The sequence below is a fragment of the Empidonax traillii genome, unplaced genomic scaffold (genome assembly GCF_003031625.1).
Source record: "Empidonax traillii isolate 1590-97213 ecotype Southwest subspecies unplaced genomic scaffold, ASM303162v1 scaffold1217:size511469, whole genome shotgun sequence".
Lineage (NCBI taxonomy): Eukaryota > Metazoa > Chordata > Aves > Passeriformes > Tyrannidae > Empidonax > Empidonax traillii.
The window spans coordinates 129,087-150,577 of record NW_020956410.1 but is presented as its reverse complement, the minus strand read 5'-3'; the positions used below and the strand labels follow the sequence as shown (position 1 = coordinate 150,577).

General features: G+C 45.0%; 3 protein-coding genes across 6 annotated transcripts in view; 2 read left to right on the top strand and 1 right to left on the bottom strand.

Moving 5' to 3' along the window:
* MNAT1 (MNAT1, CDK activating kinase assembly factor) overlaps nt 1–1,270 on the top strand; it is a 122,079-nt gene extending 120,809 nt beyond the window's left edge. Inside the window, exon 8 of the mRNA XM_027905884.1 lies at nt 30–1,270. Coding sequence (XP_027761685.1) covers nt 30–150 — 121 coding nt within the window. The 3' untranslated portion in view covers nt 151–1,270. The remainder of the gene's footprint in view (nt 1–29) is intronic.
* A 2,186-nt stretch (nt 1,271–3,456) lies between these two features.
* On the bottom strand, nt 3,457–9,794 carry TRMT5 (tRNA methyltransferase 5). Of its 3 annotated transcripts, none has more exons than XM_027905893.1 (5): nt 9,756–9,794; nt 7,482–8,131; nt 6,979–7,103; nt 4,802–5,456; nt 3,457–3,788 (listed from the first exon to the last, which is right to left on the bottom strand). In XM_027905893.1, exons 1-5 carry the CDS (start codon nt 9,758–9,760, stop codon nt 3,724–3,726), a joined length of 1,500 nt encoding a protein of 499 aa, XP_027761694.1. In that variant the 5' UTR covers nt 9,761–9,794; the 3' UTR covers nt 3,457–3,723. The 3 variants fall into 3 exon arrangements, with proteins under 3 accessions (XP_027761694.1, XP_027761693.1, XP_027761695.1); XM_027905892.1 differs by lacking the exon at nt 9,756–9,794 and adding an exon at nt 9,499–9,539; XM_027905894.1 differs by lacking the exon at nt 9,756–9,794 and adding an exon at nt 8,752–8,848.
* A 255-nt stretch (nt 9,795–10,049) lies between these two features.
* The window catches only part of SLC38A6 (solute carrier family 38 member 6), a 41,756-nt gene continuing 30,314 nt past the window's right edge, over nt 10,050–21,491 (top strand). Inside the window, exons 1-5 of one of the 2 annotated variants that reach the window (XM_027905889.1) lie at nt 10,050–10,158; nt 10,706–10,827; nt 11,591–11,664; nt 15,946–15,998; nt 18,864–18,903. In XM_027905889.1, the coding sequence (XP_027761690.1) occupies nt 10,754–10,827; nt 11,591–11,664; nt 15,946–15,998; nt 18,864–18,903 (241 nt within the window). In that variant the 5' untranslated portion in view covers nt 10,050–10,158; nt 10,706–10,753. Of the gene's footprint in view, nt 10,159–10,376; nt 10,490–10,705; nt 10,828–11,590; nt 11,665–15,945; nt 15,999–18,863; nt 18,904–21,491 lie in introns of those variants that run through there. The other variant, XM_027905890.1, reaches the window with a different exon arrangement.

Below are 21,491 nucleotides of genomic sequence, written 5' to 3'. Positions count from 1 at the left end.
CTCTAAAATGACGCTGCTCTTTGCTGCAGGTACCTCACCCACGTGCGAGCCGCCTCTCCGCAGGATCTGGCCGGGGGATACACGTCCTCCCTGGCTTGTCACCGAGCCCTGCAGGACGCTTTCAGCGGGCTCTTCTGGCACCCCAGTTAGCCAGGGACCACCGGCCTGACATCAAGGGACACCCAGCGGGGCAAGGAGCCGATCAAGCCAGCAAAGGTTGGGGCAGAATCGCTGCCATCCGCGATGGCCGGGCTGCCGTCGCTTTCCTGTGCACTTTTCTGTGCAAAACCGGCTGTGTTCGAGTGTTAAAGGGAAGAAAACAAGCCCCGTCTGCACGAGAGCTTTGTAAAATGGTGAGATACATTTTTGTGGAGGGGGAAACTCGTTAGTCATGTGGCACTTTGCTGAGGGAGGCTGAAGCAATAAGCCACATCTAATGGAAGATGTGAATAACTCAGCTGTGTATGTTTGAGGCTTAAAGAAATACACTTGTAAATTTTTTTTTTTAAATAAAGCCAGACTTTTTTATTAAAGTTTGTGGTTTTACTCTTATTGCAGGGTTTTATTTGCACAAGCGTTTAAATGCCATTTTGATTATAACATTTAGTGTCAATATTCAAGCCTACATTTTCTTCCCATAAAACTAGTTTCCCCAAGTTTAGACAAGTGGGTTTTTCCTCCTGCCAGCTGGATGAGATGAGAAACCCTGGAACTGTGCTGACACGGCTCCTTCCAGGTGACACTTGGTTCTCACCTTTGCCTGGAAAAACAATCTTCAGCTGAATGTCTTTCTGCTGAGTTCCTCTAGAAGCAACCTAAGAAACAAGACTGAGTCACTGAAGTAGTTAAAATTGTGGGGTTATTTTTTTTGGGGGGGTGGGTATTGTTTGTTTTGGTTTTCTTTGTTTTCTTCTGTTTAGCTCCATTTGCAGCTTTTCTGTCATGCACTCAGGAGCTTCTTTTGGTGGGAACATCCCTTTGCCTGGCTTTTGGGATGACCCTTGCCACTCGATTTGCTGCTTTCATGTATTCCTTTCCCTCTCCTTGTAGTGGAATGTTGACTCATTGCAGCAGAGCTGGGCTTCCCATGGGAGGACTGGACTTTGCCACGAGTGGGTATAAACTGCAGGAGATGGGAAACTGCTCAGGGCAGGGAGCTTGGACCACGTTTTAAGGGCCACCCATTAATAGCTGTTGAATCCTGCTCTGAGGGGTGCGCTAAATGGATGTATTTTTTTCTGTGCTGAAATAAAGAGAAGAACAAGCTCTATTCCCGACTCACTGCTTTCTTTATTAAGTAGAGAGAGGTGGCAACATTTCCTTTGCCCTTTCCCCTAAATCCTGCTGGTTGTGCCCAGAACAGCTGCCAACAGGGGATGTTATATGCAATGAAGAGGTGAAAAGATCACGGCCTGTGAAGCACCCGGGATTCTTCTCTCCCTCGCCTCTCCTTTCTCTCTCTTCCTCCCCACCCCAGCCTGAGAGCTGACCTGCCCATCGTTTTTCCAGTCCCTGGGAGTTTGTTCCCTCTGTCACAGGTGCCTGACAACCTGTTCCCAGGTACAAGATGGCACCAATCCTCTCGGGATTCAGCGCCGTGACCCTGGGAGGGAGCAGCAGCAACCAGGGAGAGTCTCTCCTATTCCAGGCTGACCCAGACTGGCAAAGATGCACCTCAATGATGGTCTGTCTGTATTCACTTTGCAAAGCCTCAGGTCATGCCCTAACAAAAGCAGAACTGCATATGCATATTAATTGTGTATCATTTAAGTACACTCATTAGCTTGCATCATTTGCTGTTTCGTGTGGAAGGGTTGTGCACACATGTGGCAACTGCACAGGAATCTGGAAAAGCCCCTGGTCATGAGTACAGCTACCTAACCATCTGCTGACTTGCATCTAAACAGAAGTTATGCTGCTGGAATAGCACTGGTGTTCGATCCTTAAGGGAACAAAACCTTTACCGACTCAAATCCTTCCCTGCCCTTGGGACGCTTCAGTGACGTGCTGAAAATCAGTTACAAACTTCACCTGCTCCTCCCAGAAGTGGCGATCGAAGCCGGGTTTGTGCTGGTTCAGTAGTGCCAAGAAGCCCTGAATTTGGGCTGTGGAGCAATGCAGAGTCACAGGGACCTGCAGTCTGTGTCAGGAGCATCAGCAGAGCTCACAGGCTCACTGCATCATTCCTGATGCGTTCCTGGTCGAGGGCCTTATTGCTCCAGCAGCGGTTGTGGAGGGCTCCGGGGAACAGGAGCCACTGTCAGATGTTTATGGGAAAGGCAGAGGGCAGAGGTTGGAAAGCAGCAGAGCAGCAGCACGGGCTGGGGGTGAGAGCCCAGCCTGCTCCTGGCACAGCAGTGCCTGGGAGGAGAGGACACACGGGCTGGAGCTGCTGAGGCACCACAAAGGCCAGAGTGGGAACGCTCAGGCTGCAGTGCAGTCCGGGGAGGAATCTGCATGGCAGCGCTCAGGACAGCATGGGTGAGTCATGACGGCCTTCTCCCTCTGGACTGATAAATGCGCTCCCAACACCGGCTGTGGAGCCAAGGGAGGGAAAAGGCTGTCACTCTGAGCCACGAGCAAAACAAACCCATGGCCCTTAGCGGTGCTTGGGTGAGAACCAAATGTCCTGCAGGCTGCGGGCTCGGGGATGGAGCCACGGCAGCAGAGTCAGGAGGGGGACGGACATCTGGTAAGGGAGTTGCTGGGCGTGAGCTCAGAGCGAGGACTGGGGGGAAATATCTGACAGCCAGAGGGCGAGCCGAGTTCCCCTGCCAAAGAAGCTGTTTGTGGTCGACGTTGCCCAACAATAGTTTGGATGGGTAAGAAAAGGAAACCAAAGGCAGAGGCGTTTCAAATCCCCGCAGAATACAAGCAGCCAGTCAGAGAGATCATCCAGGGACTGCAGCAGGGGAGCAGTCGGAGATGGGGGAGAGCTGGGAGAGGGCAGAGGCACAAAAGCCACGGGAGGACACAGTTTCAGGACTGTTTTCCAGGTGCTGGTTTCAGTCTGGCACTTCAGTACAAACACGTGCTTATTCTGCAAACGTGCAAAAGGCATTAGAGTCTTTCCTGCTCTAACAGTGGGCAAACACAAAGTCAGGAGTCAACTAATCCCTAACTAAATCTCGGTGTTCAAGAGCATTTTTTACTCAAACCCATAGGATATGTGGCTATTTGGCCCCGTCTGTATCTCAGGTTAAGTTTCTGAAAGGTTATCTTGCTTGCACAAGGGCTGATTGTGCATCTGCTCACCGTAATCCAATATTCTGAAACAGCAAAATGTTTGTCAGAGGGAATCCAAGGCAGAGGTTATATAAGTCACTTTCCTAGAACTGGCAAAATATAAAAATCTGTTCTCCCCACAAACTGCACATTATCAAAATGCCACAGCAGAAAACCACCCCAGGCTGTGGCATGGAATCGGCACAGGGTGTGAAACAATGGAGAGCAGAGAAGTACTAAAACACATTTATTACAAAAGAGCAAAGTTTTAATTTTTTGTAGTAACAACAGTTTCAATCTGCTTATCGACCCCACAATTAAAAGAAAAAAAAAAAAAAAAAGGTAAATGCAGGAAGCAGGGCTCCCAAAGGAAAGCTGCAACATGCACTGTGCATCTCGATGGGTAACGCAGGTATGCTGTGAATAACTCAACAGGCAAACCAGAGGCACCCTAAATACCCTCTGCACAAACTAAGGTAGTCACCACAACTCCAGTCTTCAGCTCAATAATTTCTCTTCAGAAAAACCTTGGCTGGTACACAGACGTTTTGAGGCTGGTTTTGCTGCAAAAAGGTTAGAAAAAGTAAGTTATTTATTGTGCAGTAAACAGACTGAGCTAAACCACAAGCCCTGGAACACTTAAGGGATTTAACAGGAAGAGATGAGAGTTAAAATCAGGATTAACAGTCACAAACGAAAACTGTTACAGCATTAATGGGGGGGAAGTCTTTGCTAAAGGCCAAAAAGGACTTTCAAAAAACCTGTATGGAAATAGATTTTGACCTACATCTCCGTGCTACCCAACAACAGCAAAAAAAAAAGTTTCATGGCATTAAAGCTTTAAAAAAAACCCTCCTTTCCTTAAGTTCGTGTAACTGCAGCCTTGTCACGTACTGCAAAGCCCAAGATCACTGAAACCAACCAGTTTCTACAAGTACTGCAAGAAACAAACCAATTATAAAAAAAAAAATAAAAAAACACTCAAACCCACAAAGTAACCAAATTCAGCACTGAAGCTCTCTAAGGGTATCCCTGTCTCAGCTACATTGCACAGAACCTGGCTCTGCTGATGTGGTGGCTCCAGCCCTAACTGAGTCCACGTGAGCATAAGGGAGAAGAGCTGGGATCAGTCCCTTGGAAGTGCACTGTTCTGGGCAAAAATGCAGCTTCAGCTCCTAAGTACTGAGCTAACAGAAAACTGTGTTTGGCATCAGATCACAGACTCACCGAATATCCTGCGTTGGAAGGGCCCACAAGGATCGCCGAGTCCCCATCCTCCCCCAGGACACAACCCAAGGCATAAAGGTCTGGTTTATGGCCTGTGGGGTGATCCTGTCCAGTCCCCCATGTTTCTGGGGAGGCTCATGCTGGGATCAGAGGAGCAGGCTGCTGTTTTCAGGAGCATAGGAAGCCCTGCAGCTGCTGCACACATGCAGGCACTCGGTCCTCTCAGCCACCTCCACCCTCATCCCAAATCCAGTGTCGCCAGAGTGGCCCACAGGGTGGGAGCAGCCCGAGGCAGCAAAAGGTGGAGCCTGAAATCCCAGTGCCACGTGGGAGGGTTGTTCCTTCTTACCTTCATCAGGGCAGGGCCTCTTGTACAGCACATCTGCTGGGACCTGGAAACTGATGCACAGCATCTCCTTGTTGGGCGCCACGTTCCTGACCAGGTACGTGGAGCAGCGTCCGTCCAGGGAGGTTCCCAGCGACGCCTCCGCTCGCTCCTGAATGTCTTTGGCCGGGTCCTCGTGCTTGGAGAACCCGTAGCAGTGCACAGTGGGGAGGGCGGCAGCGCTGCACGGCTCCCCCACCAAGAGATGCCTGAAAACATCCAGGAATTCGACTGCCAGCGCTGGCAAGTTCATGACTATGTGGAAAGCGTTTCTCTGCTCTTCCTTCACCAGTTGGAGCTCTTTGCTCAGCTCCTCCCGCACCGGCCCCCGGAGGAATTCCCTGCCATCCATGTTGAATGCTTTCACTGTGGCGTCCACCTTGTTCAGCCTGCAGTTGTGCAGGAGCCACCTGTAGGACTCGGGGTTGAGGTCGTTGGCAAACACGCGGCACTTCTTCTTTGCCGCTGGGATGGCGAAAGGTCCGACCCCGGCGAAGACATCGAAGAGGACGTCGCCGGGCCTCAGCAGCTCCACGATGCGGCCGCGTTCCGTGGAGAGGCGTGGGTTCCAGTACACCTTGGAGAAGTCCAGTTCATACGCAGTATTATTTTCTTTCACCTGAAAGCCCAAAACGTTTTCTGCGTTTAACTGCCAGGCAGGTTTAAGCGTCATCAGTAATTCAGACAGATAAAAACCAGGGTGCCTTGTCAAAAGGTGACGTGCACATCAACACTTGCCCCACTGGTAGGGCACAGGAACCTTGTAAAACCAGATCCAACTCATCAGAAAGCGCCGTGAGGAATGTCCCCACTGTCAGTCCCGATGACTGGCTTACGCCTGTCTCAATCACCAGGTGGAAACAAAGCAGCAACTTAAAATGACCATAAAAATAAAAAATTAGGCTTTTCAAGAGCTTTGTGGCTGACTGACAACTCCTTTATTGAAAGCAGACCTTGGGAAGATGCCTCAAGCCCTCCTTAGAGGAGTCCACACAGTAAATAAGCGTCTGAGAACGATACGGCACAAGAACAGGAACCCTCAGCCAAAGCCACTGAGAGCCAGTTCTGCAGCTTGAAAAATACTGTATTTCATCTCTCAAGGTGACAGAGTCTGGAACCCGATCCAAACCCAAACTTTGGAACGACCACTATCTTAAGAACAGACCTGAAAAGAAACGGTATTTATTCAGATGAGAATGGGATGCAAGATAATACTCTCCTTGCACCACCACACTGGAATTATTTGACTCCAAAGAACGGTAACTTCAGATCCAAATCGCCCCATCCTTTGCTTTGCCAGCAAGAAACATCCTGAAGCGTATCTGCAGGGCTGGGTGCAGCTCCATGGCGTGCCAGGTGTACGGTAACACCATCTGCACAGTATTTGATGCTTGCTTGCTGCCTTGACAATTCAACTGCCTTCTCTGTGCATGTACAGGATGTTCTACCAAGATATTCGACCTTTTTGTTTGGTAACCTAATGTCTCCTCTTCTGAAAGTATAAAACTGCTAACAGATAGGGAAAATATTTCTGTGGGAGCCGCGGCCAAGATTCCAGCTACAGACAAGAAACCCCGCGCGAAGGATACGTGGCAGTTACACAGGGACTGCACCTGATAAATGTCAGGACAGAGGAGAGAGGAGGTTTGTCCTGCTGCTGTCAGAACAGGAAAAAAGGCAAAGGCAAAATGCTGCCTGAGTTGCAGAGCCCATCAGACTGAAAACACACTCTTAGGTTCTATACCAGCCACGAGGTACAAGGCTTGGTGACGTTATAAAACTGCATTTTCTTAGATCAAATCCACTGAATACTCTGGCTTTGAGAAACATCCCCCAGTACAAGTTTGCCATTAGTATCTCTGTAAGAAACCTTTGCTGCAGCTGCTCTTACACAGCATTAAATCTAGGCTGTGTACTTGAAAAAATACGTGTCTTCATGACCCCTGTGGCTGAGATTGCCCGTGGCAGAGCAGGACAAAGGAATGCAGAAGTAACAGCCAACCCTGATGCTTAGACAGGTGTCAGGAAGGGCACTGTGCAAAGGAGAGTTCTCAATAGGATCCCTGCATCACCTCCTTCCAGAAGATGCCCTTGGGTTTCAGCTTACTACAGTTAAAACAGCAGGGGGGAAAGGCCTGTACCTTGGTTACCAGGTTCTTCTCTCCAGCGAGCACTTCCATTTCAAAATTCCTGTACGTGCTGTCAATAATACTGGTTTTATTCACTGCACAGGTGATTCCTGGATTCTTGTCAATTATAACCTGGCCTGAAAGAGATGGCAAAAGATATTCTGGTTGAGTGACCACGACCTTTCAGTGTTCTGCAACAGCCACAACAAACCTGCTGTTAACAGTTAAACATAACAAAAGTGAGTGTGTGTTGGAATAACCTCCCTCTGTGGACTCAGGGTTGCAGCTGTGACACCTTTTTAAGGCACACACTTCACCCTGAGCCAGTGCTCAGTGCAGGGAGAGGAGAGAACTCTGCCCTCTGAGCACAGCTACAGCATCAGCACAGGAGCTAATTAAAGCCAAAATAAAAAGCAATCAGAAGTTTTCTTTGTGCAAATGACACTTGTCAAAGTATCTTTTTGGAAATTTACAAAATGTACAAATTATTTTTTGAGAGGAGCAGTTTTACCTACCAATCAAATGTCTGTAGGGCAGCTGGTGGTCCCTGAGGTTCAGGTGAGCTATGTGGCCAACACGGCTAAAGCCAGAGGTGACCTCCTGACCCTCGGGAAGCACCGCTCGCAGGATCTCCTCCGACTTGAAGTTCTCGTAGGTCAGCTCCAGGTTGTACCTGGACACCTCAGGATCAACACCGAGCTCTTTCAGCGCCTGCTGCTCTGGTTCTCCCAGTGAGAATCCTGGTATTTTGTGAGGATCCAGGATAACAAGCCTACTGTCCTCATCTTCTGGATCCTCAACCACTCGCTTCAGACCGGGACGCTGCAGGACCGACTGTTTTAGGGACTTCAGCGAACTATTTACAATTTCTTTCTTGACTTTAAGAGCTGGAACAACAACTGTCCTTTTAAAAGCCTCTCTGTTGAGCAGTGTCATCCCACGCACTCTGGGATGTGGTGAATACAGCTCTGGATTAGCTTTATCCTCCACGGTTTCAGGCATCGTGGAGAAAGTGGTTTTTTTCACGACTACAAAGGGCCCAGGTACTCTGCCAGAATATTGTGCCAACAGCATCCAAACTGCTGGAAATGATGTATTTGATGCAGCTGTCCTAAAATGATTAGTTTTCAGTAGTCTGGCAGAGTATCCAAATCTCCACAAAGTCCTAGAAGAGAAATTATTCATTTTATAGACATTATGTAATCATTCCATTAAAAAGGCTGCAAATCACATGGATTTGCTGTTCTCTTAAACCAGAATTTCCATCTGTACCAAACAATCCACAATAGTTTAGTAAAGCTCTTTATTATAAAATATATACTGCAAATGTCTGTTACTCTGCAAATGTGTTTTTAGACTTAAACACCAACTAACTTCAAGCAGCAAGGTAATCCCCTCCTGCCAAAAAACCATGACCTCTCCTTGTTCTAATAAATGTGATATTAATCCCAGTAAGCCAAATGGAAAGATTTCTACTGTCTTGATCCTACTGCTGGATCCGTTCTGTGTCTGATGAAATTCATTACCGAGCAGTGGTTGCTACAAAACAGTTTTCAGCAATAGTGGTCATGATCACTCTTTGGTGATTTCTGCCTCCCAGACCTCAGTGTAAAGTGTTACATGCTCCACAGTGTCTTTGCTCCATGGGCTGCGTGCCAGCAAGATCATTAATTAAATCCAGTATTCCCTATAAGATCCAGGGGAGCATTAGTAATGGCTCTTCCAGCAACCAAGCCCCATTCCACAGTTCACTCATAGGATGGGGAACTTTAAAAATGGCTTTACCCTCCTCTAAATGGTTTCCTTTACTAGAGACAGTCCAAAAGGGCCCAGTTTTCTGACTCTGCATCTGCTGCTCCAAGGCAGGAACCAATGGTTTAGGTGGTGCATTTCTCCTGACCTCTTGGGAAGCTTGTTTTGAGATCAGGGGTTGATAGGAAAGATGCAAAGCAGCTCTGAAACAAAACTGGTTCTCCTGCCTCCCTCAGTCACTGCTCTCCTCGAGGGTTCCAGGCAGTGCAGTCTCTCCTTCCCAAAGTTGCTGCGCCCGAATCCTGGCAAAGCTTGGTTTGGTTTCCTGCTCCCAGATCCCAGCTCCTCACTGGGACTCCCCTACACCTCCCAGCCAGCCCATTTCCCTAATCCAGACTTTTGGCAAAGCACGCCTCCTTCGCCTGTCGACCCAGACATTAAACACTGCGTTCCTCACGTCTGCCGCACAGCAGAAATCCCATTATCCAGAGGCCCGAGCATCCCTGTGCTTCTCCCGGGGCACTTGCCTTCTCCCTAGACGGAAACTATCGAATCGGTATTTCAGAATCCCAGAATCAATCCAGAGCTGGAGAAGAGCTCTGGGATCACCGAGTGTAACCCATGCCCCAGCAGCACCGTGTCACCCAGACCACGGCACCGAGTGCCCCGTCCCGCCTCTCCTGAAACACCTCCAGGGTGTTTCACGCCACCATCTCCCTGGGCAGCCCATTCCGCTGCCTCATCAGCCCTCCTGTGAAGCAATTCCTCCTGAGGATCAACCCGAACCTGCCCTGGCGCAGCTTCAGGCCAAGTCCCCTCATCCTGTCGCTTATGGATAAACCCACAAGACAACACCCCCCACCCCCACCCCACCGCGCTGTATTCCGGCTGGAGGCCACTGTACCACCCTCCCAGGTGGACAGACCAACCTCTCCCTCATCCCCACGATCCCGGTTTATTCCGGTTTATCCCGGTTTATCCCGGTTTTCCCTCACGGAAATCTCTCCCCCCACCCCCTCCTCTCCCCCCGCCCTCACCTCATGCCGGGCCCCGCGCGCCGAGCGCGCGCGTCATCGCCGCCGCGCCGGGGGAGGGCGGGGCCACAGCACTGGGCACGCCCCCTCGGTTGTGGCCCCGCCCCCTCAGCGCTCCTCAAACGGGGTGGGCGGGGGCACCGCCCCTGGCCACGCCCCTTAAAATTAACCACGCCCAGAAAAAAGTGGCCCCGCCCCGAAAAGTGGCCCCGCCCCCGGCGCGCCCCTCAGTGCGCTCGGTGCGCGGGGGGCGATGGCGGCGCCGCCCCAGGGGTCCCGCAGCGCCCGGGCCCTGCCCGCCCGCGGGTGGTACCTGTCCGCCCGCCTGCGGGACCGCCAGGACGACGACGAGGACGAGGAGGAGGACGGGGAGTCCGCTCCGCTGCTGCCGCCGCCGGCGGGCAGCGTGCGTGTGAGGGGCGGTGGGGAGGGAGCGCCCCGAGGGGGCTGCGCTGGGTGCGGTGCGAGGGCGAGCTCGGAGGGCGCGGGCTCGAAGGCCGGGCGGGACGGGGCTGTGCGGGGCGGCTGCGGGGGTGACACCTGGGGAAGGGGGAGGAGGGGGTGAGCCGCTGCTCTCGGTCCCTTTGGTTGTGCTCCGGATCCCTTTGGTTCTCCTCCGGATCCCTTCGGTCCTGTGAGCGCCGAGCGCTTGGAAGCGCTGCCATGTGCCCCACGCAGGGAGAGCCTGCTCCGAGCCATAAATCTCCTTTTGCACTCTACTATCACTGCGCTCAGAGGTTGTGGGCATTTGGGGTGCCTGCCGGGCAGCATCGTGGTGTTTGTTGTGCGTGCAGCAAGGGTTTAAGCGTGGTCTTAGAGTGAGAAACGAGGTTTGCTTGATTTAGATTAAGGAAGGAAAAGTTGACTGTGGCCCCCTCCCTTAAATTGCCTCCCGTGGAAGACCAAAACACCTCTAGCACTAATTGCACTTCTTTCTCTGGGCCTTTTCACAGAGTTCTTCAAGTCGTGGTTCCTCCTTTGCTTTCTCAGTGTTCAACCTAATGAATGCAATCATGGGCAGTGGGATACTTGGCTTATCCTATGCTATGGCCAACACGGGGATCATGGGCTTTAGGTAAGTTTTCAGTTTTTACATGTCCTCATTTGCAAACTCAGCTTGTAGTTTTAAGTGGAACAAAACTTGATTACTAAGACTCCTGTGCAAATCTGAGGAAGAAGTAAGTAGCATGTGCTTTTCAGAATCGTTGAATAAGATCTTCCCTCTTTGGTTTAGTCATTCAGGTCTAGCCTGACATAAACCCTGCCCAGACGTTGCATTAAGTTGCCACATGGTGGCAATTTCTTGGCCATTACTCCTGACAGATGGGCAGTTTCCTTTCAAAGCTGTTATCTCCTTTGGTTCCAGGAATGGGCCTTCTGGAGTAGGGTGGATATGTGCCTGAAAATTGTGAATCAGCTTGTGCTTTTGTCTGCACTTCTGCTTATTGTACGTGCTGACCTGTGGATAACGGGGCCAAAGTCACCACAAGTTGTCTCTTTTACCATTTCCTGAGCGTTGGTTCCACTTCACTGGAAGATGTGCGTTTGTCTGTGTGTGTGTACACACACAAACTCCCACGTCCTTTTTGTAATCCATATGTCAGGCTTTCACCCTGTATAGTGTGTGATAATCTTAGTGAACTGTATGAGGAGCAGGGGAACTTCACAAGTATTGGGAATGTCAGGGACCACATGAACCGTAGCCAGCAGATACCAGCCACAAAAAGAGGAAATCTCATCTTGTGGTAGCTTAATTCTTGCAAGGGTAGCATTCTTAAAGCTAGAAAGTGCACTGTGCTGTAAAAGTGCTTTAATTGTGACTATTTTGTGGTTTTTAGTATCTTGCTGCTGATCGTTGCCAGCCTTGCTTCTTACTCTGTGTTTCTTCTGCTCAGTATGTGCACTCAGACTGGTAAGTGAAAAGGATTTATCTAACAGTGAGCTCTGAAGTATTTCCTCAGCTCTATCACAGAATATGTGATATTGATGAGTAATGATTGCGATTAACAGCGTGTTAACAGGTGGCTGTGCCAGCCTCACTGGTCTTGAAATATTTATAGTTTTTAATGATTGCTATTTGCCATTTAAAAATACGATTTTGAGACTTCTTTGTGAGCAGTCAGTGCCAAACTGTCTGGTTTCTAGATTTTCAGTTTTAATTTTTTTTTTTTTTTTCAAAAAGCCCCTCTCATCTTTCCTAAAAGACAGATCCTGTATTTCTGGTGCTGCCTGGACCACGCTACATCAGTGCATGCTGCTGTTTTCAGTGAGGGCTTAGGAGCAATAAAATATCAGCCTTTAGTTCTTCTGCTTGTGATATATGTCTTTTGTTCCTGGTTTGAAATAGATACCTTTCAGGCTTTGTAATCATATTGGTATATCATAATTGCCGTGGTATGTTACAGATGAAGGGGTTTATGGCATTTTTGATGCTGGATGAGAAGTCACATTCCGGTTCTTGGGAACTGCCCTGCTTTGGGAATACTCAAATGCGAACAAATCTGCTGATGTTTTAATTCTTGCTTCCTTTAGCTGTTACTGAAACGATTGGTTCCCTGAGTTCTCGTACACAAAGATCACGTTACAGCAGGAAGTCTCCATCTTTTCCAGTCACCTGGTTATTGTTTCCCTCTCATCTGTTTCCCTCTCTTTTCAAAGGTGGTGGGTGAAAGCTTCCGCTTCTTTCCTCCTTGGCTTTGTTTTCTTTAGCTGCCTTTGGTCTCTCAGATGACTGCTTCCTGGTTCTTCTTAGATCTGCTGCTCCTGTCCTCGCCTGTCCAGTGATCTTCTTCACACATTCTTAAAAAACTCTCCTCAGAGGTAGGGTTGCTTTTATGGTTGATACTTTTGGCTGCCTAATTATTTGAGATTAAGTCTTTGGTAATGCTTGTCTCCTCTTGGAGCTCTGCTTATTAGAAAGGAATCAGAACCCGAAACAAGTAGCTAGAAATGTACATGAGAAGCAAAAAAAAAAGGTGGATTTGAGTCAATTTTATATGGCCTTTTTTTGCCGCTTCTTTCAGGCTGAGAAATTCTGTATTACATAGGCACTAAGTGATATTAAAGTGTAAATGGTAAAATAATAATTAAATAATAATAATTACAGAGATCCTTGCAAAAGAATTATGGTGAGAGGGGAAAACTAAGGATTTGAGTTGTTTGAAGTAAGAAGAGTTTGAATATTATGAACTTAGACACCCAATATGTGAGAATGGTTTAACTCCTTAGTTCTTGTCCAAAGCAACAGTCCACCTCAAGAAAGCATTTTTAAAATGCAGACAGCTGAAAGCAAGGAGCAGCACTGAAGTGACAGGATGAAATATTTCTTGTCTGAAACAAGCACTTTATGGTTAATAATTAATTATTACCCAATGTTGACAGGTAGGGCTTACACCAGAACTATGTCTGGATAAATTTGCTGGATTTATGACCTTCTGTATTTTTTTTTTTAAATAAGATTGGATATTATATTTCCTATAATTCCTGTCAGTTATTGAAGTAATTAAATGTTAGATAGAATTCTGAGTTTTTCCTTTGAACATTGCCTTTAAAAAGTGGGAAATATGACCTGCTGTACCTTGACAAAGTACATGTTTGATTTCAAAGTAGGCAATTAAATGTTGTTGTTTAAAAAAATCCACATTCATTTGTGGACAGTGTTACAGTATTAAGCTTAATCCATGGCAGCAAATCGGAAAGAAATTTTAGTGTTTTTATATTAAAAAACTAGCTAGAAAAATTTAAAGGAGGCTTTTTTTTAAAGAAAAACCTTTGAAAGTGTTTGCAAACTGTTCACTAGGAAAGAGCTGACTTAGAAAATACCTTCTGAAAAGGAAGCTCACAAAATGAATTCCATTTCAAACAGAGATCAGGATTTACTAAGTGCAGGCATTTTAGTTGCAGTTCAAAAATAACTGAGTAACTGAAGACCCTTCTTTATGTTGGCCTGGACTTTGACAAAATCCAGTGATTTGCGTAGACCAAAAGGCTTAGCAAAAAAAAAAAATATTCCCAGGTGTCAAGTGTTGTGTTGGGATTAGTTTAGTCAGTGTTTTCTCCTGGTGTTAATTCAGTACGACCTGTGTTGTTTTGGGCTGATAAAGGCTAAGCTTGCTCTGTAAAGCAGAAGAATTGGGAATTTAAGTGGGATGTACTTTGAAGTTTTGTGGCTTTTTTTTTTCTTTCTTTCTTCATTTTATGAGTGAGTCACAAATGTTGCTGGTGCTATACTTGCCAATTTCACTTCACATTTAAAGGGATAATTTCCACAGGGTATTAATGACATGATAAAAGTTAAGCCGGTCAGGCAGAGCTTATTTATATAAATTGTGCTTAATATTTAAATCCACATATTCTTGAAATTGCAAAAATAGTGCAGTTAAGTGTTAGGGGTTCCCAGTGTTCACAGGACTAAACTGAGTGAGTGCAGAAACAGAAAACATTCTAAGGTTTCATATTGCTGTTTTGGAAATGTGTGGAAAACTCTCAGTTCTTTTTGCTGATAACTCCCCATAGGTGTGTGCTGTGTATTTGTTGCCGTGTGGTACAAACAATTCACTCTTAAATATCTTTAACATTTTACTGATTTTTATTTTTTGATGCCAGCGAAGATGGTTGCCTAAAATGCTTTTTTTTTTTTTTCCCCTTGGTATCAATAACTTTATTAATATAAATAAGAAAAACGCAGGGTAAAATTTAGTATGACATGTTTCTTGTTTAATTGTATTTGTATATAACTCATATTAGTGTAACAGGAGGTTTAGGAGATAATCCAGGTTTCTGCTGAGAGCTGGCTCTGGCTCATTTGATTTTATTTAAAATTAATCTGTTAATTAATTTATTTTTTTTGTAAGGTGTTGGTGTCAGTAGTAGAGCAGCGTGTGCAACTGAGGAAAATCATGCGAGAAAATCGATGAAGTCCTGTTAGGTTTGGGGTTCGGTTTGATTTCGCTTTTTTTATTTTGTCTTTGCTTCCTCCCCGTGGATCTGACTGCGTGCAGAACTTCAGTGAAATAAAACCACCTGGTCTTGGGCAGTTGGGAGTCTGAGGCTCCAGCCCTGCCATCTGATCTCTGTGTCTCCCATGTCCCCTGTCATTTGCTGCAGTGGGGGTTTCACTCAGGTGTGAAGGGGCTGCCCCAGCAGCTCAGGTTGCAGGGCTGGGCCCTAAATTAAGATGTGACAGGAGCAGGAGCAGTATTGTACCAAACAGAACCAGGGAGGAGAAACCGAGTGTTGTGACAGTAAAGTTACGTGGGTTTGAGATTAATTTTTACCTTTGGAGGCATTTACGGCTGTGGGGCCGTTTCGTTACATCCCGAGAAAGTGAGTGGTTTTTCTCAGGGAACTTTCATCTTTTTGGTGTCACTTGAGTTTCTAATAACAAAATATGGAGTAACAATTAAAGGCTTTAATGTCTCTCTGAGGAGGGATTGCTTTGAGTTACCAGCAATATTAGAAGTGAGCTTCAGCTAAATCCCAGCAAAATTATAGAAGAAACCTCAGGATGATTGAATGTCATTATGTAAGTTGGGTGCAGGTAAGGGCAGGATTTTTGTTTTGTTCTGAGTTTTGCTTTGCTGCTGTTTTGTTTTGTTTTTTTGTTGTTTGTTTTGTGGGGGGGGGTTTGTGGGTTTTTTTGTTTTGTTTTTTTTTTAATAATAGATTTTGACTAAGGAAGGTGTTTACCTTCAGCTCTCTTGAAAATAAATAGTGCATGATTTTTAAAAGCTGGTGAACTGGTGGTGTTTATGTTTGTAGAAAGATGAAAAATTATCCTCTGTTGTCATCTTTATTTAGAAGAAAAAGTGTGCCCTTTTAAGAAATAAAATACGGAAATATCTTACACTAATTCTTGAGGCTGATTTCATAATTCTTCACCTATGGAAAAAGTCTTTGGAAGAAGGCGATTTGTCATTAGTGTATTACGGTTATTTTTTAAATGTTAGTACTTTAAATATTAAGTTGAGTTTCTTTAGAGTCTCTGATTGTTTGAGCACAGAGCTGTATTTTATAGCAGGAGTACTGGCATATGTAAAAGCTGGTTTGTAAATAAAAAATATTATAGAATGCTCTTTTGACCTGAATTATGTTCATTTAAAAAAAGAGGGGGAAAAGGCAAAGATAGAGCTTTCAAGCGATTTTGAAGTTAAAAACATCTTAGCCTTTTTTTTTTTTTTTCCCTTACTAACAGCTGCCACTTCTTATGAAGACCTTGGCCTGTTTGCCTTTGGATCAACTGGAAAGGTGAGGATTTATTTTTTACCTTTCTTTTTCTTCTTGGAAAAGTTGCTTCCGATATGCAGCTGTTCCTTGCATGGTAAGAAGGTATAGATGAAATAAGTTGTGGGATTACTGATGCCTCAGTGTGGTGGAAAATCTGTTGCAGCCTGAAGCTTTTCGCTGGGTTTCATTTCGTGTGTCTGGGCTGTGGAAGCCCAAACTTCAGTTGAATGTAAAATAGACCCTCCTTAAATGCGAGGGTTCGTGCTGCTCTGCTCTCAGTGTGTTCATTCTCAGCTGGGAGTACAAATGTGCTCCCTGGTGTTGTTGCCCAGTGGGCTCAGCACTCAGGCTCAGGTTTGTTACGATCCCCTCGTGCCTCTGCTGGGAACTGCTGAGGGACAGGCGGGAGATCCACTGTCGGTGTTCCAGCATTTCATTGGGATCTAAGATGAGGAGGTTGTCTCTCGTGCAGTTTCCACAATGGGAACAACTAAGAGTAGGTTTCATGCATGTTATTTTTTTTTGTTTAGTTTATTAAGCTCTTCGGGTGAATGCTTCTTACTTGCTGTTTTATGATTAAAAAAAAAAACCACCAAGAGGACCCCCCAAACAAACAAACCCCAACAAAAACACCAGTAAACTAACCATTTCTGGTGTAAGAGTAATCAAAATGTTAGCTGTGCTTTTTTTAGGCGTGTACTGGACCTGTTTTTCCTAATGGACAATGTTATCCAGTAATACTGGGTGCACAGGAAATACTGCCTCTGAGTACTGCACACTTAATATTATGAATTCTATGCTCTGTGTTTCAGTAGCTAAAAGCAGGTTTTACCACACAGAAGTATGATTTAAATATTTTACTGAAACGGTGTAAATTTTTTCAAAGTTAGTTTTGCTCATCAGGCTGGAGTCTGATTTCTCATGTCTTAAGGTAACTGAGAATTAAACCTGAGCTGTCAGGTGTTTGTGAGACTTCCATTAGCATGAATAAGCAGATATGAGTGTAGTCTGAGGATCAATATTTATTGATCAAAGTTCTAAAGTGACCAACCTCAAGAGATCATAAATCTTGATATTAGCAAGGTATGAAATGCAGTTATTTTTTACTGGAGCTGTTCTGTACACAATAACCATAAGCCATTGCTTGCAAAACTCAAAGAAATTTAGATCTTTAGGACAAACTAAAATGTGACTTAGTTTGCCTTTGCCCTGAACCCAGGGCAAACATAGGTAAACCATTCTTGGCAGATGTTTGTCTAATCTGTTATTTAAAAACTTAAACTAAGAAATTTCACAGCTTCACTCTATAGCCAATGTCAGTAATTTTTTTTTTTTAATCTCCCCAATATACTTATTCATAATTCTCAGTTTAAATAATTTGTGCTAAAAATTATCTGGTCTTTTATTTTCTGTGTGCATAGAGTGCACTAGGTTATTTTTAGTTTGGGAAGCTGTTTTTCCAATAAAATAATTAACCAGAGTTCACCCAGTTTTCCTTTTCCTTGAAGGATCTTTGATATTTATACAGCTTTCTTAAAACTTGCCTGCAAAACAGGCTTTGCTGTTTCTCGTTGTGTTATCTCAGACTGTTTTCTCTGTTTGCAGTCTAATGACTCTTTTAAGTCATATTTTTGAGATCTCCCCGAATGCCTCGCTCTTAAATGATCTGGTCGATTTTTAGGCTTTTCTGGTTTCACCACAACCGTTCTGAATTCTGATCTGTCCCTGAACAATTCTCACTTCAGTCAGGCACAGACTTTTTTCTTTTGCTTTTTTCTCACTCATGAGGGAATGGTGCAGTCAGACCACAGTAGGATCTTGCTTGAACTGACAGCTTAGAGCAGTTACTCAACCTTATGGTGATTTCCTTTCAAACATATTTCTTCTGACATTTGTGAGGATGGAAATTTTCTGCCATTGGAAGATTGCTGATTCTCCCTTTCCAGAGGCGTGAAGTATTTGTTTCCATGTATGGCAAACTCCAAGATACCATACTTTGGGGGTTTTTTTTCCTTCCCTTGGTGACTTTTGAGCTGACTTTGAATTCATTTAAAATCTGAATTTATTTTCTAGCTGATCAGTTGAAAGAAATGGCAGCTCTGTTTTCAGATTTTATTCGGAAGTACAAATTTGTTTTTCTTCTCACTCTCACATCTGTGGCTTAAATTTTTTTTCCAAGCACTCGTTTGGGAATGTCCTGCTCTATCAAGAAGAGCAGCGGGTAAAAAGAAAAACTGTATTAGGTGATCGTGGTGTTTTAGAACTGAGCTGAGAAGAAAACACTGGGAAGACTTTATAGCCACTTTTAGGTTTTTTTCAGTTAGAAGTTAATTTTGTTTTGGATTCAGACAAGTATTTTAGTAGCCTGTGATCATTTTTTGCTCCCAGTATGAATAATCACTGAAGAAAAGTCTGTCTGGTTTACAAGTTTAAAAGAACAATGAGATCCCTGACAGTTAAAGATACTCAAGTTTTTGGAGTGAGGAAGTGCACTTGAGCCTGTACAAATCTCTGCTGTCTGTCTTTTCAGAGCTGAATGATCACTTTCATTTGTATTCACCTGATACCAGTTAGGATGCACCTATATATTTTTAGCGATTTAAAAACCCTGATCTTCTGCAGATCAGGCTTCACTGAGTTCCTGCTCTTGCTTTGTCATCTCAGTTTTTTCAGGGAGGGCTTTTTTGCTTTCATGTTCATTTCGGGTTGTGTTGGTTTCCATGTGTTAAACTCTTCACTAAGGAGAAGATGCCCTTCCTCTCAGGACTAGTTATCGCTGCCACATCTGGTCTGGTTAAGATGATGCACATGTGTTTTATGACTGCTGGGGACATACGATTTTAGTTACCCTTACCCTTTCTAAAGAAATCAATTTTTTTTTTATAGGTCCTGGTTGCAACTACAATAATTATCCAGAATATTGGAGGTAAGAAACTTCAGATGCCCGATATTAACTGCGTGGAGTGTAACCTCTACAGGCTACACAGCCCCAGAGGCACCAAAGGCAATAATTAAATTAAAGTGCTCTTCAGAGGACAGAAAACTTAAAGGAAAGGCTTGTGTGATCAGGCTAAGCTGAGGGCCTGGAGTCACTAGTTAGATGGGGGGAATTATGGGGGTTGGGTTCTGTGCCTGTTGTTGCATCCCGAGTTGTGGAGCACATCCATGATAGCTGGCACTGCTGGTTGGAAGGGGCTGAGGAAGCAGCATCTCCACTCCACTGTTCTGTACATTTGTTTCTGGTAGCTGCACTTTATCAGATCATGTGTTTTGGGTTTTGCAGTTGGAACCTGCCTATGCATTTTACTGATTTGTGTAACAACTGAATGTTTACTTAGCTCTGATGTTTCATATGTTCTGCATTAATGGGAGCTTTTTTTTTTCCCTGTTAGTTCAGTACCTTGTTATTTGGGGAAGTTGTTTATCTTCCCAACTTAGTTCATGTGGGCTGATATGTTGTCATATGCTAGGCTGTCCTCTCACACTGTTTTTATTTTGTCTTCCTTGGTGCATGGCTTAATAAAATTACACTGCCTGGTTTTGTATTTAAACTCTTACTCAGGAATGCTTGCATACCTGATGGTCACTAAGTAGTATTGCCCTTAAAAATTATTTGTCTGAAAGTAGACCGTGTTTAACAGAACAATTTTAGATTTTTTTGGCTGTAAACGTTTTGGATATTTTCTTTTAAATGAGGGGATCGTGTGAAAGCTCCCTCCTCTGTCCCCTACCCCCGGGAAGATACACATATTCAAGTACATCAAAAGAAGGAAACAGCATTCCAGTGCTGTTCTTTCCTTTAGGATTACCTGTCAAGTCCAGACAGTGCAGTGATTGCTGTTTTTTTTTGGTCACAATGTAGACATCTAGAACTAGACCAAGTAATTTCTTTCATGGTAAACTTGGAATATTTTCCTATACTGAAAGTTCCAATAATAAAAACTGCCCATATGAAATGGTTGTAAAAATCCAAGCATTAATTTTAGACAGGAGTGAGCATATTAATTCCAAGATCGAGGACTATTTATTCGTACAGGTTTTAGAGGATGTTCTGTAGCAATGAACAAATCTTTTAATTTCCTTTCCCGTTTGAGTGGATCTCTAAATAAACAGCACTAGAGAAGGAGGGATACACAGTGCAGGTTCTGGAGATTCTGGGATCACATACAAGACTCTGTGGTCAAAGGAAATATGACTCTCAGTTCTTCCTCATCACAGTTCATAACCTTCTCTGTGTCATTTTTAATAAAATTCAGCTCAGTAACTCTAGAGCCCCAAACTAGTGCGTGCTGGATATTGCCAAACTCCTTATTCCACCTTCTGCAGAGGCCTTCTCTGCCAGCAAGTATGGCCTGGTTTGCCAACCAATGGGTTTCTGTCAAACTAATTGAAAAGTAGGGGTTGGCAAGTTGAAATGCTTCTATCAGATATTTTGATAGAAGATTTTGATGGAAGATTTCAAAAACTCTGGTTTGGTGGTTCTCGTTCCCAGGGCGACAGGTTTCATTGAGATGGCTTATGTATCCAGTATATTTCCTTGCAAGGGGGGCTTGTTTCCAAATGCACTGAAGAGAGAAAGCTGACTATCCTGCCTGGACTCTGTTGGTAGAGCCTAAACCTGCCCCAAGGCTGTGAGGGTGGGTGATCTTTGGAAACCTGGGTGGCAAGCTGAGACTCTGGCACCTTCTCCTACACAGCAGATGTGTTGTGGTGTCACCGCAAGGAGCTGTCACAACTTCTCTTTAGTATTGAGAGCTCTCTTTGGGAACAGAGCTCCAGCTGCCTTATTTCTCTCCTTAACCACCACCTTTGGCAGTGCCCTGTGATGCTGCAGCCCAGGTCAGCACTGTGTCGGGAACCAGCTTTGAAGGCGACTGCACTCAGGCTGACAGGCTGCTAAGAAAGCATAAGGAAGGTCGAATAATTCTCTTCACCTCTCAGGGCCTTGACTCTTGAAGGACTGCATGGAAAGATGGGAATTTTTCTTGTTTTTCTGGTCCTTCTGCAGATTTTAAGTGGGAGTGGTGAAACTGTGGAGTGTCGTTTGTCCTTGAATGGGATCCACGCTGGGATTAAGTGTGAGGCTTGGGCTCTGCCCACAGTGCCTGTTGGTAGGTGTTCCCCTCTCTTTGTTTTTCTGTCTGAAGGGACCAGCAGCACGGTGGCTGTTGGGCAGACATCCAGACCCTGTCAACATCTTTGATTTCAGAGTAAGGCTAAAAATAAAATTGTTTTCTGTTACCTCTTCCATCATCAGACCTGGGAACGTTGCATCATACGGTGTCTTATTTCACAAATGATGGGAGAGCACAAGATAATGAAAGATGCCTTGTGGCTAAAATAAGCAGCTCTGCCAGGGTTATTGTCACTATCTGCATCTGCTCTGGGCTTTCTTTTACAGTTTTGTCTGATCCCTTCTAAAAATAATCCAAGTACAGAAGTGATTTACATTAATTTGTGGTGGAGAGAGCGTTTCAGTAATCATTTTAATAGTTATGCTTTCCAATTTGTCAG